This window comes from Cryptomeria japonica, chromosome 1 (assembly GCF_030272615.1).
Source record: "Cryptomeria japonica chromosome 1, Sugi_1.0, whole genome shotgun sequence".
NCBI classification, from domain to species: Eukaryota; Viridiplantae; Streptophyta; class Pinopsida; order Cupressales; family Cupressaceae; genus Cryptomeria; species Cryptomeria japonica.
The window spans coordinates 218,694,514-218,710,468 of NC_081405.1; the positions used below are offsets into that span (position 1 = coordinate 218,694,514).

General features: G+C 37.9%; 1 protein-coding gene across 2 annotated transcripts in view; it reads right to left on the reverse strand.

Annotated features, from left to right (window-relative positions):
* The window catches only part of LOC131042911 (uncharacterized), a 33,681-nt gene extending 18,271 nt beyond the window's left edge, over positions 1-15,410 (reverse strand). For both annotated transcript variants that reach the window (XR_009105334.2, XM_057976244.2), the window contains exon 1: positions 14,942-15,410. Coding sequence is in view for 1 of the 2 variants with exons in the window: in XM_057976244.2 (XP_057832227.2) it covers positions 14,942-15,203 (262 nt within the window). In the remaining variant the exon portion in view is untranslated. The remainder of the gene's footprint in view (positions 1-14,941) is intronic.
* Positions 15,411-15,955: the final 545 nt, after the last annotated feature.

A 15,955-nucleotide genomic window follows, 5' to 3' on the forward strand; every position in this document is an offset into this window, starting at 1 on the left:
GGTACATTGTGTCTAACACCTTATTTGATGCAAATTCTAGTACAATGTTCCAAGATAAATTGGTTATGAAATCAAATATAAATTCCAACATATAAGAATTTATATTTGATTTCATAACCAATTTCTCTTCGAACATTATACTAGAATTTGCATCAGATAAGGAAGGTTGTATTATTGTCTAGTAGAGCATATCATATTCATATAAGACACCCTTCAAGACCATAAGAATCATAAGCATAATTGTCTCATTAAATTGCAAAGTTAGAGAAACTCCACAAGAGACATTACATGCAATGTATATGATTATACAGAACTGATTTAGTTGAGATGAATTGAATAGAAGAATGATATAGTAGAGCATAAATGTGTATGCTCTTAACAATACATTGCTAGGTAAACTTGAGAGTAATAGTTACATAAGAAAACTGCAAACAATTGCAAGGAAATTTTAGCAAGAGAAAAGAAAGAAGCTAACTACAGGACTCAAACAAACATTAATTTCAACAGCAGGCTCGTGTCACAGAACATTCTGACTAGAAAGAGTCAGCTTTCTATGCCTTCATGACCAATTGATCTGCAGATTTTGTCTAGTATTTTGTAGGGTTTCATAGAATGACCATTAAGGGAGGGTATTAGAGTAATATTATTATATTTAATGGTCATTCAAGTTTAGTTAGTAATTTCTATTTTATGTTAGTTCAACGCTTTAGTAAACTTCTATTTAGGTGTCTTTCGTGTTTCTATTTTAGATCGTTTTTGCTATGGAAAGATCATCTTGTAATCTCTTTATAAGGATTCTTTCGTCTCCATTTGTAATTAATCAATTTAGTCAAAAATATTTACATGAAAACCCTATTAAAGGGAAAAATCCAACCTCCAAAAGCATCCATGTTCAATGTATTGTTCAGCAATGAAACATTACAATACACTTGCAAAACCTCCATGAACACTTCCATTGCATCTTCCATGTGTCCAAGCATGTAACCACACATCCCATGTCATGCTTCACACGTGCACTCCTCGGAAGAAGACTCAATACGATGACAACCTAGCTAAAACTCCAACTAGCCAACCTCAGACAACTACCCATGTGCTTACTTTCATAGAATCAAGCTCACACAAAACCACCAAGTGGTATTACATAGAACCATATGACCAATACCACGAGATTACAAAGCCATTAACCCCTCATTTTATATTGGTTACTAAGTTTTCACTCTATTAAATATATTTCCAAAATATTAAATTAAATACTTTTCCCATGTGTGACCCACATAAAGTATCTAGCTCAATGTTATATACAATACATGAAGTGACCCCAAGAATATTAACCCCTTGTGGTGCACATATCGCTAGGTTCCCTAGGTGCACCACATAATTGTTGGCAAGAGACACTGTTCCGTTGAAGATTGTTGCAAGAAAAATGTTTAGGAGTTGTCATTGATGGCAACTCAATTCAAAAATCATGTCCAGTACATGTAAATTTGATTTACCAGAAGTTGCATTATCATTTGGCATAAGTCTAGAAGGTGGAATATAGTATCCGACAGAGTATAGATCTTGATTTTGGTTGTGTAATTTTGGTTACGGTGGTAGAGGCAAATGATCCGAGGTTCGAGGCAGCTTATTTTGTGATCCCAGTATCCAGTGTTGATTCATGAGCGAGATTGAAGGTTTGTATCCGGTAATTCAAGTAGAACAGAACTATTTTGATGTAATGTGCGGTGCAGAATCTTTGGGTTGATTTTGGTGATTTGTTTCGTGTTTGAGGAGATTGAGCCAACATATGTGAAGCTTGTTATCATCTTGTTTAGGTCCGCATATGGATTTGTGGATGGATTGAGCCGACTTGTTGGTTGCACGTTTCATGTTGTGTGTTATGCAGTTTTTGGAAGCCGACATGAGAATTGATTTATTTTGGTGGTGCGGATATATAAGATCGACTTGTATAATCATTTTGATATAGTAGATGTATGTAGTATGTGCGAATCTTGGTATGTGATGAGCAAATGAGAATCAGAGCCAGATTTGATGCTCCGGTATATGACTGTGCAGCAAAACAAAGCAGATAAGCAGAACAGAGGAAGACAGTCAAATTGTCCTTAACCGAAACTGCTATTTGGCATTAGTAGATGCTATTCTTCAGTTCAAACACTATTGTAATCATTTGTAATCATTTGTAGGGCAGTGAGCCCTCCGAGTTGTAGCCCTCTTTTGTATTTGAGCAGTGAGCTCTAGGTAGTATGCCTAAATGCAAGTGGGTTCCCCAATTTGTAATATTATCATACTCTTGATCAAAGTATAATAATATTGTTGGTTCAAATCTCACCGTGGTTTTTCCCTTTTTGGGTTTCCACGTAAAAATTATGGTGTTATGGTTTTGTGGCTGATTGGTTTATGTTTCTGCACTTTACTTTCATTCTTATGCATCCGGTGGTTTAAGAATCAATTTAATAAGTTTGTGAATTGTAGAACAGATCAGATGAAAAAGGCAAAGTGAAAGTTGAAGAGGTCAGAGAGCAGCATAAGAAGATGTGGGTTAAGAAAGAAGATTCAAATACACAGAATGGCTCCACATCTGATTTCGGTGTTGGAACCTCATCCGATAACTAAGGCATTTGGCCTTAGGGGGAGGTTTTTCATGCAGATCCTTAAAACCCCCCTTTTCGAAGATCTATAACCGACTGTGGAAGGTTGCAGATGATTGAGATTAATTGTGTAGTTGATATCCAGAAGATTACATGCCTATCTGAGAATCCGGTGATGAATTCTTGGAAAACAGGGTATCCGAAAAGCTTTAGGGTTGTGCATTTATTACAACTTTAAGGTAGGTTTTCAATGAATAAAAAGGGCATTCTATCATTCATTCTTCACATTGCGAACGAAGAGAAAGAGCAGAGGAGTAAGACGAACGAGACTGAGTAGCGAAAACAGGGCTTGAAGCGATCTGACAGTGATTCCTAGCATCTGGTTGAAATTGAAAAGGTACTTATCCGTGTTCGAGCTATTTGTTTATAACCCTATTTTTGAAATGGCATCAGCATCTGGTATAGCAACTCCGTTGGTAGTAGAAATCACTGAAAGGGCAAGGCTAGTGTTCAAGAAACATCTGTTCAAATCGGTCAAAGATGATCTGAATGGAGCATTTTCCTATGTGCCATATGGAGTGTTGCATAATGAGGACGTTAGGGCATATATTCACTGTAATATCGAAGAGCTTGGGAATGCAAACATGCTATCATTATACACCAAGCATATGATGGATGAGATGGGGAACCTGAAGCCCGAATTCAAATCATTGCAAGACAAGGGTTTTATCCAGTTTGTTCACTTTTCGGTGTTCGATGAACCCGAATGGATCAAGTATGTCTTGAGCCGAATCCATGATGAGTTTATATGGCTAGATAGACCTCATAAGATCACAAAGCAAGCCATTCAAGCGGTAACCTGTTTAAATGCAACTGGTGAGATCCCCGATCTGAGAAATGTAAAGAATACCATAGTGACAGAGGTTACCGGATCCCAACATGATAGCCAGTCGATGACAATAAGTGATATCATTGAACATGATGTGATATTTGCTTCAATGGTGACAGGATATAAGGTGTACCAGTCCAGCAGACAAAATTCAGTATTTGGTACTGCAATATATGCAGCCTATCAGATACTCAACCTAAAGAAGATCAAGCAAGATAAGAAACATGTTTTCAAGTTTGGTATTTCGATTGTTTGTTTGGCATTCTACTTTCTAAATGAAATCCTCGGTATAGGAAAAGTACAGTGGGCTTATGACAAACCGGTGGTGGTACAAATTAAAGAAGGTTTGTAGGGATTGGGTGATGTAGTAGCTCAGAAATCTGCTTTGTGGGGTTACTTCAAATCATTTCAGGCAATGATGCAAAGTAGAGAGAGGATTCCAAAGGACATTGTTGAAAAATATGATACCATCTGCTTTATGGTAGACAAAGAACAATGCCACATGGAGGGAGTTGAACCTAGAATAGTTTGGATCATGCCCATGGGGTATGAAGTGGATGGAAACACACTTGATGCATATGCTCAACATCTTCTGAGTAAACCGGTAGATGAGAAGAAAGAGAGGTTCGGTACTTACAAGGAGGACCTAGACCTACACAAGAAATTCACTGAACGTGCGAGGAAGAGGAAGGTCAGAAAAGAAGTTGAAGAGCTTGCAGAACAAATTGGAATCACAAAGGAAGCGGTTCAAAGGGCTAGGGAGCAGAACATTCTGAAGGAAGACATGGTAAAGCCTAAGAAGACAAAACCAATCTCCACTTCTCCCACACCATCCAAGCCTAGGCAAACCAAGTCTACACCTACCTGTTGTGACGTTTTCACACATCGCCCCATTACAAATGGGGACCCCTGCTTTTTTGCTTTTTAGGGTTTGTTTTCTAGGTCTTTTTGGGTTTTGTCCGTTAGCCTTTGCATTTTGAGTGTCGTCAAGGGGATCACATGGATAGCAGGTCCTGCTTGGGTGATGTCCTAGTCCTGAAATTTGGCTAAGTCTGGAATGTCCTGATCCTGAAATTTGGCTAAGTCTGAAATGTCCTGATCCTAAAATTTGACTAAGTCTGGAAACTGAAAAACCTCCAAAAACTAGATTTTGCAATATAACTCCTGGAGGTCTGAAACCACTCTCAAACATCCTGAAAGTATATATGGAATATAACTTATCACTTATACTTAAATGTTATATTCCATAAAATTATCCTGTCGGAGAGTTCAAAAAGTCAAATTTCGCTCCTGACCCTCTCAGGAGGTCCAGAGCGAATTTCGCTCCTGTCCCTCACTGAAGGTCCAGAGCGAATTTCTAAAAGTGCAATTTTCTTGCAAGGACAAAACAAGTTTTGTGATTGAAATGAATGGAAGAAGGTGTGTTTCACCCGTTGAAGATAATTTGGAGGGCTAGCAAAGGACGGATAAGCTTGAAATTACAAAATCGCTCTTGTCCCTCACTGAAGGACCAGGGCGAAAAACCTAATATCCAGCACTTCTTGCCAAGTTTGGACAAATCTAAGCCAAGGCGCAAGTTTGAAATGATGTTTGAAATGCCTTGAGGTGGAATTAAGATGCTATGATTACAAATTTTGATGACAATTTGCAAATTCGCTCCTGTCCCTCTCCAAGGGACCAAAGCGAAATTTCCAAGTATGCCCATTTACCTTACATTTTGAGATGATATTTTCATTTCCAAGACTCAAGAGGGAGTGAAGTGTGATGTTCTACGCCTTGAGGGTAATTTGAAGATTGAAGTGATCAAGAATTTGCACAAGGACTCAAAAGCGCTCCTGTCCCTCACCAAAGGTCCAGAGCGATTTTTACAAAATCAACAATTTCCCTCCAAGATTACGCTAAGGCAAGGTTGTGCAAGATGAGAAATGTCTTCTAAAACATGGTGAACAAGGATTTGCCTCCAAAACTTGATAATCCTAGGCTAAAATGCAAAAGTCGCTCCTGTCCTTCACTGGAGGACCAGAGCGAAAGTCTTTGAAACACCTATTTTGCCTTGCAAAGAGCAAGCTAAACGTGTATGGAATGGATGAGAGATATCATTACTTACCCCACAATGAGAGTTGGCGATTAAAAGGTGAAGGATTAAGAGCAAAAGTGAAAAATCGCTCCTGTCCCTCTCCAAGGGTCCAGGGCGAAAAGGTCCTAAAGGCACTTTCCTCCTGGAGATCAAGTGAAATTAAATTCAAAGCTCCAATTAAAAAATTGCCATTTTAAATGCCTAGATGAAGTTTTGAACATGAAAATGAGGAATGCAAGGCCAAAATTGAAAGTTCGCTCCTGTCCCTCCCCAAGGGTCCAGGGCGAAGTTGGTAGCATTTTTTTTATTTTCACCATACTTGAACGTTGATATCCTCCAAATTGCATTAGATGCCAAATTGCCAACTTCGAAATATTTGAAAAAATTAAATTAATTTGGCATTTAATAAAAGACACATTGGCATTTAGTAAATTAATTTTGAGCCTTGAAAAATCGAACTTTTATTGTGAAGGCATTTAAAATTAATTTTTTATTAAATTAAAATTGAAAATGGAGCGCTTGAGATCTTATTTTTATTTATTTTGCTAAGTCGGCCTCTCCTTTTTGCAATTTTATTTATTTTTTAGCCTATTTTGCCAAGTCGGCCTATGGGGAGTAAGGTGGTGAGCGCTCTATATAATAGGGGGGCATTGTTTCAAGTTCAAATCATTCATTCATCCCTTCTAAAGTGCGAAAGTGTGGAGACTAAGGAGGATAATTTCCAGACTTTTGAAGGCTATTGGAGAGGCGAATTTCTTGCTGGATTGGAGGATAATTTCCAGACTTTTGAAGGCATTTGAAGGTGAATTTCCAGATTTTTGAAGAGGCTAGTGGAGTTTATTCTTTTCCAAGCTAGGGGAGGCGCAATTTGTTCAAGAGAGGGCTTTGATCTACACTTTGCCTAGCGAAATCTATTTTTTACATCATTTCTTAGAGTTTAAAACTCAAGAGGAGGTATGGCGAAATTATCTTAACACCCTTATTCAAGGTTTGATTTTTTTTAGACATTTTTTGGAAAAATCTAAGTATTACATGGTTAATTAGGAAATGATAACTCAAGATTTATCATGAAGTTTCCTAATTAAAATCTTGAATCTTCCTTTTAAGTTTAATTTTTAGACTTCAAGATATAATACTAATTGTGAAATGTTGTGTAGGCATCAAATGGAGATCCCGGAGTTGGAAAATCAAGCCAGATCAAGGACGACCTCCTCCAGTCTAGCATCGACAGGGACGACCTTCTTCGATCAAACATCATCAGGATAAGGGCAACCTTTTCCAATCCAGTATTCCAAGGCGAGGTAAGGCCCACTGGGGCAGGCTATGCTCCGGCTTTCACCTCTGCCCCTGGCTTTGACTTTGCTCGACCAACAGGCTCTCCAGCTGCCCCTTGCTTTATCTCGTAGCCTATATGCGCATCTCTTGATCTCGTACTGTTGTTATGCATCTCTGGGGCGGGTACATCATCATCCTGCAAATCAAGGACATGAGAAGTCAGAGCAAAGGGTTCGTTGAAGAAGCAGATAGTTCCAGAAGAATTAATTAAGGCTAACTTCTCAACATCATCAAATTGACATCAACCAAGTGTCAGATGAGTTGGCATCCCAGTCATCACTCCTCCAGTCAGATTGGTCCACCTCAACATGTCCAGATTCAATGTACCTAACTCATGGAAGATGGCACAAACTTCGATGTACCTACCCCGCCTATTCATTGGTCGATTTTTCCAGAGAAGACATGTGTCCAATTAATACAATTTTATCATTGGTCGAGCATTAAATGTTATGTAATGGTTGTAACAAACCCTAATTAGGGTTTTCATTATTGAATCTTGGCCATTGATCTCAAATTGATCTGAGCCATCGAATTGTATTATGGGCACTATATAAGCCCCGACTCTTCATTTTGTAAAGGCAGTTAGAAGGAGTTAAAAAGGAGAATAGAATAGAAGATAGAAAGTCAGTAGTTAGAATAGCGAATTAGTCTAGCAATTAGAGTAGAATAGGAGGACAAGGCAAGAAATTGTTGCCATTGATTGTAAACAGACTCCATTTTCATTGAAGTAATGGTGAAGTGTGTCGTTTCTTGCAATATGCATGATTTCTTGTTGAATCTTCAATCCTAGATGGTAGATGATTAGATGAGTGGAAGAAATGTGCTTGATTGATGGTGAAATTCATATATCCATACTACTAGCAGTTTGTTAATTGCAGACTTGCCTTGTGTAGTCAATTGGAATCATTCAGCTTAAGCTTAACTTCAATTATCGCTTCTTCATTGATATGCATCAGCCTGATGGTGTCTATGCCTGCAGTGATGATTTGAACATCATAAAGCTTTCCTTCGAAGATCGCACTAGCCTTGTGGAGATGGTCCTGTGATGTCAAAACAAGACTTAGTTAGAATTTCATCAAAGATCATTCATTGCTCCTACATTCTTAGTGTTAGGATTAGATCCTTTCCTCGCCCTCATCTTTTTTCCTTTTTTCAAGTCAAAGCTAGTAAAATCCTGTGTTCCAGCAAATATTCAAAGCAAATCAGAAGTTCAGTCATCAAGTGTAAGTCCCCTTGTGATTCTAGCAAATCACATCATACCACAGAGAGCTTATCCACACGTAGAGATCCTACATCGAAGAACCTTGAAGTCACCCTGATTGATCCTTTTTTTGCGATATCTTCAGCATTCAGAGGCTTTACTCAAGAGAGGATAAGGTACCCTTGGGTATTTTATTCTGTGTTTGATAGTGTACAAAATACACGTCAACAGAATTGGCGCTAGAAGGAGGGCGTGATCGCGATATTTGTTTGAACAACTGATCCTATCAATCCGCAAGGAGTTATCTAGGACTTTTGTCCCTCCTCCACGCTCAACAGAATTGAAGCAAAAGAAAGGTGAGCGAATACGAACTCTTGAATCCAAGGAAGATCAGTGGAAGGTCATTTTCAACACTCGACGGAAGTGGTACAAAGAAGGAAGGTGATCGCTAGATCGTCAGTTGGACTTACGCAAGAAGGAATCAAGCTGGAACCAATTGAACGTTCAAGTTGAATTTGAGCTATTCAAGATCTCTCTTATTCCAGAAAATCCAAAAAAAAGTGAAAAATAGAAAATCAAAAAATCAAAAAATCAAAAGGAAAACATTTCTCATGGAGCGGCAACAGTTTCACGAGGAGCAACAAGTTGATTTTCCTGAACTTTGGTGAAGATTAGATACACAACTTTATCCACGCAGATTGTCCGAGTTTGCAAGACCAGGGCAGTGTCGAGTCCATAAGACAGAGGAGCATGATGAAATGCATTGCTTGAAGTACTTATCAAGGATGGAATCGGCAGCGCAGGGAAAAATCTTCTTTTGGGATGTCCCAAGGCCAGAAACAGAAGAAGTTCAGTCATCAAGTGTAAGTCCCCTTGTGATTCCAGCAAATCACATCATACTACAGAGAGCTTATCCACACGTAGAGATCCTACATCGAAGAACCTTGAAGTCGCCCTGATTGATCCTTTTTTTGCGATATCTTCAGCATTCAGAGGCTTTACTCAAGAGAGGATAATCATAAGGTACCCTTGGGTATTTTATTTTGTGTTTGATAGTGTACAAAATACACGTCAACACTACCTCCGTTGCACAAAAACCTGTCCCTCCACCCAAGTCACAAGCCAAGTCAATCAGTGGAGCAGAGAAGAGGAAGAAGGAGAAGCCACAAAGGGAATATGTTCCAGCTACTGTTGAAGATGTAGAGACAGAGTCTGATGAGGCAGTGCGAGAGGTGAAGAAGACAGTTACCTATGCTAGGGTAGTGAAGAAGCCTCAATCCGGTGGAGCCCAGTCGACCAAGAAGCCAAGGACAGAAGTTGAGCCATCCAGTAGAGTCAAAGCAAGCAAGAAGCAAAAGTCTGAGTTGGATGAAGCTCTGAAATCCGGCAAAGTAGAAGGCACTTATAATGTTGTGCCCCCAATGACATTAAATGAAATAATTGATGAAGTGCTAAAGGAAGGTAACCTGAAAAATATACCTATATATATTATGAAAATTGTGATGATAATGATCAGAGAGCTATAGAGGAAGCAGTTGTACAATATATGAATGTTTATAGCAAGGCCTTGATAGAGCTATCATCTATGATTCCGAAGGGATTGTATGATATTTTGGATACAAGAAGGCATACTGCCAGCTTAGAGTATGAAAGAATAAAAGGATATGTATTAGTCAATTTGTCTTCTGTAATTTCTAAAGTTGAAGTAGATAGACTACTTAAGCTTGCAAAGGATAGATTCAGAAGCAAAAAGAGAGTGAATAAAATTATGCTTGGGAAGATAGATGAAGAGGTCAAAGAGACCGAAGCAATTTTGAAACAATTTTTGAAAGAGCACAAATATGATGTAAATTCGGCACAAGATGACACCCAACCGGAAGAGCATTCACATGATACATCCATTCCAGAAGTGCATACAACAGTTTCTGATGTGCGGGAAGAACAGCCAACTGAGAAAGCCATTCTGGCAGGGCAAGCAAATGAACAAACCACAATTACAGATTATACTGTTATTGCTAAGGTTGATGACTCCGATGAAGCAGAACAAGAGCCTCCGGTGATAAGTGTTGACTCTAAAAAGGCAGTTGAGGAGATTGAAACAGTTGATGAAGGAAAGGGAGAGGTTGATGCTGAGAAGGATGAAGATGCTGTAAAAGATGCTAGTGCAGAGGTAGCAGAGAAGGAGAAAGGAGAAGAGAAGGATGATCAGGCTTCGGTAACAATGGCAAGAGACACTGTAGTAGACAAAGGAAAACAGATTGTCACTGATTCAGATGATTTTGCTCAAGGACCTATTGATCTGAGTTCTCTTTCTCCGGTTCAAGCACTGAAGCTTGCAACTCTTGCACGGGCAAAGGCGAGTGAGGACTTACTCAAGTATCACTCCGAAGATAAAGAGTTGATCTCCATGGCGGCAGATGTGTTAGAGAAAATTTTGCCATCATTTAAACCAGACACAATTGGTACTCCCTTTGGTAAGCTTAGAACCATGCTCAATGCGGTAGACTCTCATTTTATGTCTTTGGAGAAAGCAACCGATGCTAGAATTTTGACTCAGTTTAATGCAATGAGATTGAGGACAATTTTGAAGATGATTGAAGGAGACAGGGTGAGTTTGGCAACCACTATGAAAAACATACAAGATGCATTAGATGAAGGCGGTCAAATATACAAGTCATGTCTAATTTTGCCCAAGTTCACTATTGACATTGACAAGAAAATAAAAGAGTATGAAGGGCAATTAGCTAGCATATCTCAATCCTATGCACCTCAATCAGTCCCGGCTAGCAATTTTGAAGCTCAAGTTATGGGTTTACTGGATAAAATTAAGAGCTTAAATCAGGAAAAGGACAAGATTTTGGGCAGAGTGGGAGAAGTTAGAAGCCTTATCACTCCCCGAATAGATACATTGATCAGTAGCAAGCAAGATGCAGTGACTGCTCTGAACAAGAGTGCTCCGACAGGTCGTAGAGGAGTTGAGATGCACGCTTATCTTCTCAGTGGTTTGATCAATATTTTGGAGAATTTAAAGAAGAGTTGGGATGATCATTTACAGTCCCTAAAAACAATCTTTGTAGATATTTTCAAATTCTTGTAAGTAACTGTGTATATCCCTGTACATAAATTTTAGCGGATTCCTATCTTTGGCATTGTTGTCAAAGGGGGAGAGAGCAAGGTGAAAAATGGTGTATATTCTCAGGGGGAGCTTGTTGAGTCTTGTTGAGTTTTGGAGATTTTTGAGTTTTGGAGTTTTGCAATCTTTTGAGTGTACAGTGTCATTTTTCACAATGTTGCCATCAATGCCAAAGGGGGAGATTGTTGGCAAGAGACATTATTTCGGTGAAGATTGTTGCATGAAAAATGTTTAGGAGTTGTCATTGATGGCAACTCATTTTAGAAAATCATGTCCCGTACATGTAAATTTGATTTACCGGAAGTTGCATTATCATTTGGCATAAGTCTGGAAGGTGGAATACAGTATCTGGCAGAGTATGAGTACAGTGTGTAGATCTTGATTTTGGTTGCAGTGGTAGAGGCAAATGATTCGCAGTTCGATGCAGCTACAACTATGATCCCAGTGTCCGGTGTTGATTCATGAGCGAGATTGAAGGTCCGGTATCCGGTAATTCAGGTAGAACAGAGCTATTTTGATGTAACGTGTGGTGTGGAATCTTTGGGTTGATTTCAGTGATTTGTTTTGTGTGCAAGGAGATTGGGCCAACATCTGAGCAGCTTGTTATTATCTTGTTTAGGTCCGCATATGGATTTTTGGATGGATTGAGCTGACTTGTTGGCTGCACGTTTCATGTTGCATGTTATGCGGTTTTTGGAAGCTGACATGAAAATTGATTAATTTTGGCGGTGCAGATATATAAGATCGACTTGTATGATCATTTTGATATAGCAGATGTATGTAGTATGTGCGAATCTTGGTATGCGATGAGCGAATGAGCATCAGAGCCAGATTTGGTGCTCCGGTATATGATTGTGCAGCAGAACAAAGGAAGACAGTCAGATTGTGCTTAACCGGAACTGTTATTTGGCATTAGTAGATGCTATTCTTCAATTCAAACACTATTGTAATCATTTGTAGGATAGTGAGTCCTCCAAGTTGTAGCCCTCTTTTGTATTTGAGCAGTGAGTTCTAGGCAGTGTGCCTGAATGCAAGTGCATTCCCCTTTTTGTAATATTATCATACTCTTGATCAAGTATAATAATATTGTGGGTTCAAATCCCACCATGGTTTTTCCCTTTTCAAATTTCCACATAAAAATTCTGGTGTTAAGGTTTTGTGGCTGATTGGTTTATGTTTCTGCACTTTACTTTCATTCTTATGCATCTGGTGGTTTAAGAATCAGCTTAATAAGTTTGTGAATTGTAGAACACCGATTAATAAGTTTGGGAATTGTACAATCAGTTTAATAAGTTTGTGAATGGTTTAAGAATCAGTTTAATAAGTTTGTGAATTGTGAATTGACATACCAGCGTACAACCCCCAATTCCAATTCAGCAACTTAGATTACGAGATTCAATGTACTTCCTTCATTTCTTCTTAACTCCTATTACAAGGTTTTACGTAATTCCTTTGTTACTAAATGTTTAGACTGCTTTTAACTCCTACAACAAGATTACATGCAACTTCTTTGTTGTGACCTCTGTGACAAGGTTATATGTAACTGCAAATGTTCTTCAGCAATGGCTCACATGTTTTAATATAGATTCTGATATAAAGAGACAAAAACTTTTCTTTTGACCAAAAATACAGACTGGGATGATAAAATGAATATTCTTAATATTTCTTTCAAACTTGACAGTTCTATTTAAATTCCTAAATAGTTCTATCATATTCATATTTTTAAGTTTCACAAGTTTTATAGTGTTTCCAAAATTTCAGCGTCTGTGTATCACACACTATTTATATATTCTCACAAATAATATTTTAAATATTACCAAAACTGTCTTTTGTATTTCAGCTCCACAGCTCTTTACTACTCCTACAATAATTTTTGCATCCAATATTTCTGATTGTTCATTCCAAGAACTTTCTGCAGTCATCCCCCATCAATTCAATGCTACTACATGACCTTCCAATTGTACTTTTCCAGTATAGTAAGCTAATGGATATCATTTATCATCACTTAGCTACAGCTTCTTTTTTTTTTAATTGCTAGTCATCATCCCAATTCACCTCCTTTTTCGGTTTCCACTAGCTATGACCATGACAGATTGGTAACATCAGTGAACTATTATATGAAAAATGCATTCACCTTTTTCCTTTTGCATATAGATTATCTTAACCAGGTGAAACTGTTATACATTATTTCCTTAAACACAAATGACTGGAAAAAATTTCAATCCCTTATATATAGTGCATGCAGTATTTTGTCAAACCCCAATGACTTGAAACTATTTTCAATCTCTTCTATATGGTTCAAATTCTGGCCAACTGCTCTACTTTTCCAGGAAAGCATTGTCTGAGGCTCTGAGCATACCATATCTGCATGGAATTCAAATGTAGATGGTCAAGTAGAAACTCTTTTTAATTATGTGAAGATGAACAAACAGAAACCCTCAACAAGTGAACACTATAAAGTTTATTTATGCACACTGGGCAAAGTGATCTACCACTAAGAGTGGCACCTCAACAATAACACAAAATCAAAAACCAGTCGCCATACACACTACATCAATGTGGCAAAATGCTAAGTGAAGTAGTATGCCATGAGATTGTAAGTCTGGTGGCCTGGTGGAACAGCAGACTGCTCCCCAACAATAAACAAGCCAATTTGCCCTAGAAATAACAATTGTGGATAATTATAAGTAAAAGCTTGGATCCTCTAGGGATATCCTTTTTCTTGTGGCTAGTGGAAAGTCTGGCACTAACGGCATTGGAAATTATCTGAATTAACTCCTGCTAATAGCAGATTTATTTTTATGCTATAGCGGATGAGAACAGAATAGAAATTCAATTATGTCTATTGAACTCACAATCAATAATCGTGGGAGTTGTGATGTAATTTGAATATTTATTTTTACTTCTGAAATTCAGCAATCAGATGCACACTCACAGCTTATTAGCTCCTGCAAGTTTAACTGCAGGAACTTGATCTCAGCTGCTAGATTTCTTCAACGGGGGAATATGCAATGTCTGTCTGAAGGCAATCCACATAACTACAATTAACCACTGAAGCAATCACACCAGCTGTATTAATGGTAGTAACTCAATAGCCTCACCTTGTATACTCAGAAAGAAGATTCACCCCACCAAATTGGGTAATTTACTATGGATTATAATGGCATAAAGTAGATTCGCCCCACTCAATTGGGTATAACGTGTAATGGTAGAAAATGGATTCACCCCACCCAATTCGATATTGGGTGTAATGGCAGAAAGTGAATTTGCCGAACCCAAATGAATATTAACTCTGATAACACTGCGATAACTACAATGTGGTAAAGTTATGGTCTAACGAAATGGTATAGATGAAATATCACACCATAACAGGCAAACGATAAAAGACTGACACTCTTACCTCATTGTACCAGGCAAAAGGGTTTGAACTTAAACCGCCACAATAGGATGAGCCATAACTCCCGCGGGTGTAAGATATAATTACAATTGTAACTAGCAAGGGATAAACTTAAGAGTGCAACGGATGAACAATGCGGTCCAAACATATCCCATACAACAGTAAAGGCCTATAACGTTTACCAAAAATTTACCAAAGCTAAGAGAATTAAACCCTAACAGGACATTTAAAGCACAAAAACAGTAAACATTGAGCAAAGAGCATACAATTGGAACCATTATTTAATTTTTTTAAATGGCAATGATGAAGCATTTAACCTACCTTCTCCAGTACGCCTTCCAGAAGGGTTATTATACAAGGAATCTCTTAATTTAGAATTATCTGCATCAGAAGTCTCTGTATCTTGGGGTTTTGCGGTTCCGTATAGAATGAGCTGCTCTCCGTGATCTACAAGATTTTGTATTGCGGATTGGAGGTTGTGAATGCTAACAATGTCTCTGATGATGATATCCACACTTCGGGTTGCAGGGCATTCGTACAGGAATTGCCGCTGATCGCTCTGCTTAACATGAATTTCTACCATTTGGGATAACAAAAATTCAAATATGGTGCTGCAATATGTAAAAACTGGTACGCCTACCGTTGGGTCTGTTTAATTTAGAAGGTTTTGGGATTCAAATTTTTGGATCACTTTTTTTCCTTAAAATTTATGTAACTTGGCAAGCGGGAAGATATTAAACGGAGAAGGTAAAAGTAGAGTTTATATAGATGGACAGATTATAATAGAACAGAAGAATTTGGACATTCATGAGGTGCAAAAAGTTTATGGGATAGTCTTGTAGCTTTTACATTTGTAGAGTGATTGAAAAATTATTTAATGATGAGTTTTTTTTTTTAATTATTTTCTTATTTTGAGTAATACTTATATTGAAATAGTTAGTGAAGTGTATGTATATTTGATCTAAATATCATAGTAAGTTTTGTATTTAAGAATAGAATGCTTTTTAGATTCAATTGTATGATATACAAACTCTTTCTTCTCGATTCTGCTTTAAGCTTTTTTCACTTATTTGTTTCACTTGGAAGATGGTGTGAACTAGTTCTAAATTGAGTTATAAGAATCATTGTCATTTATGATACATATCTCCCTATGTAAACTTTTTATTGATAATCATAAATACAGTTGTTCCTCAATGGTTTTTCTCACGTGAACTTGGAAAATTTATCTATAAACAAAACTTTTCTTTAGGAGACACACTTAGGTGAATGTCCCACTTGCTTATCCATATGTTGGTTTGTGTAACCAAAGGCTTCTTTCTCTCATTCATTACTTCC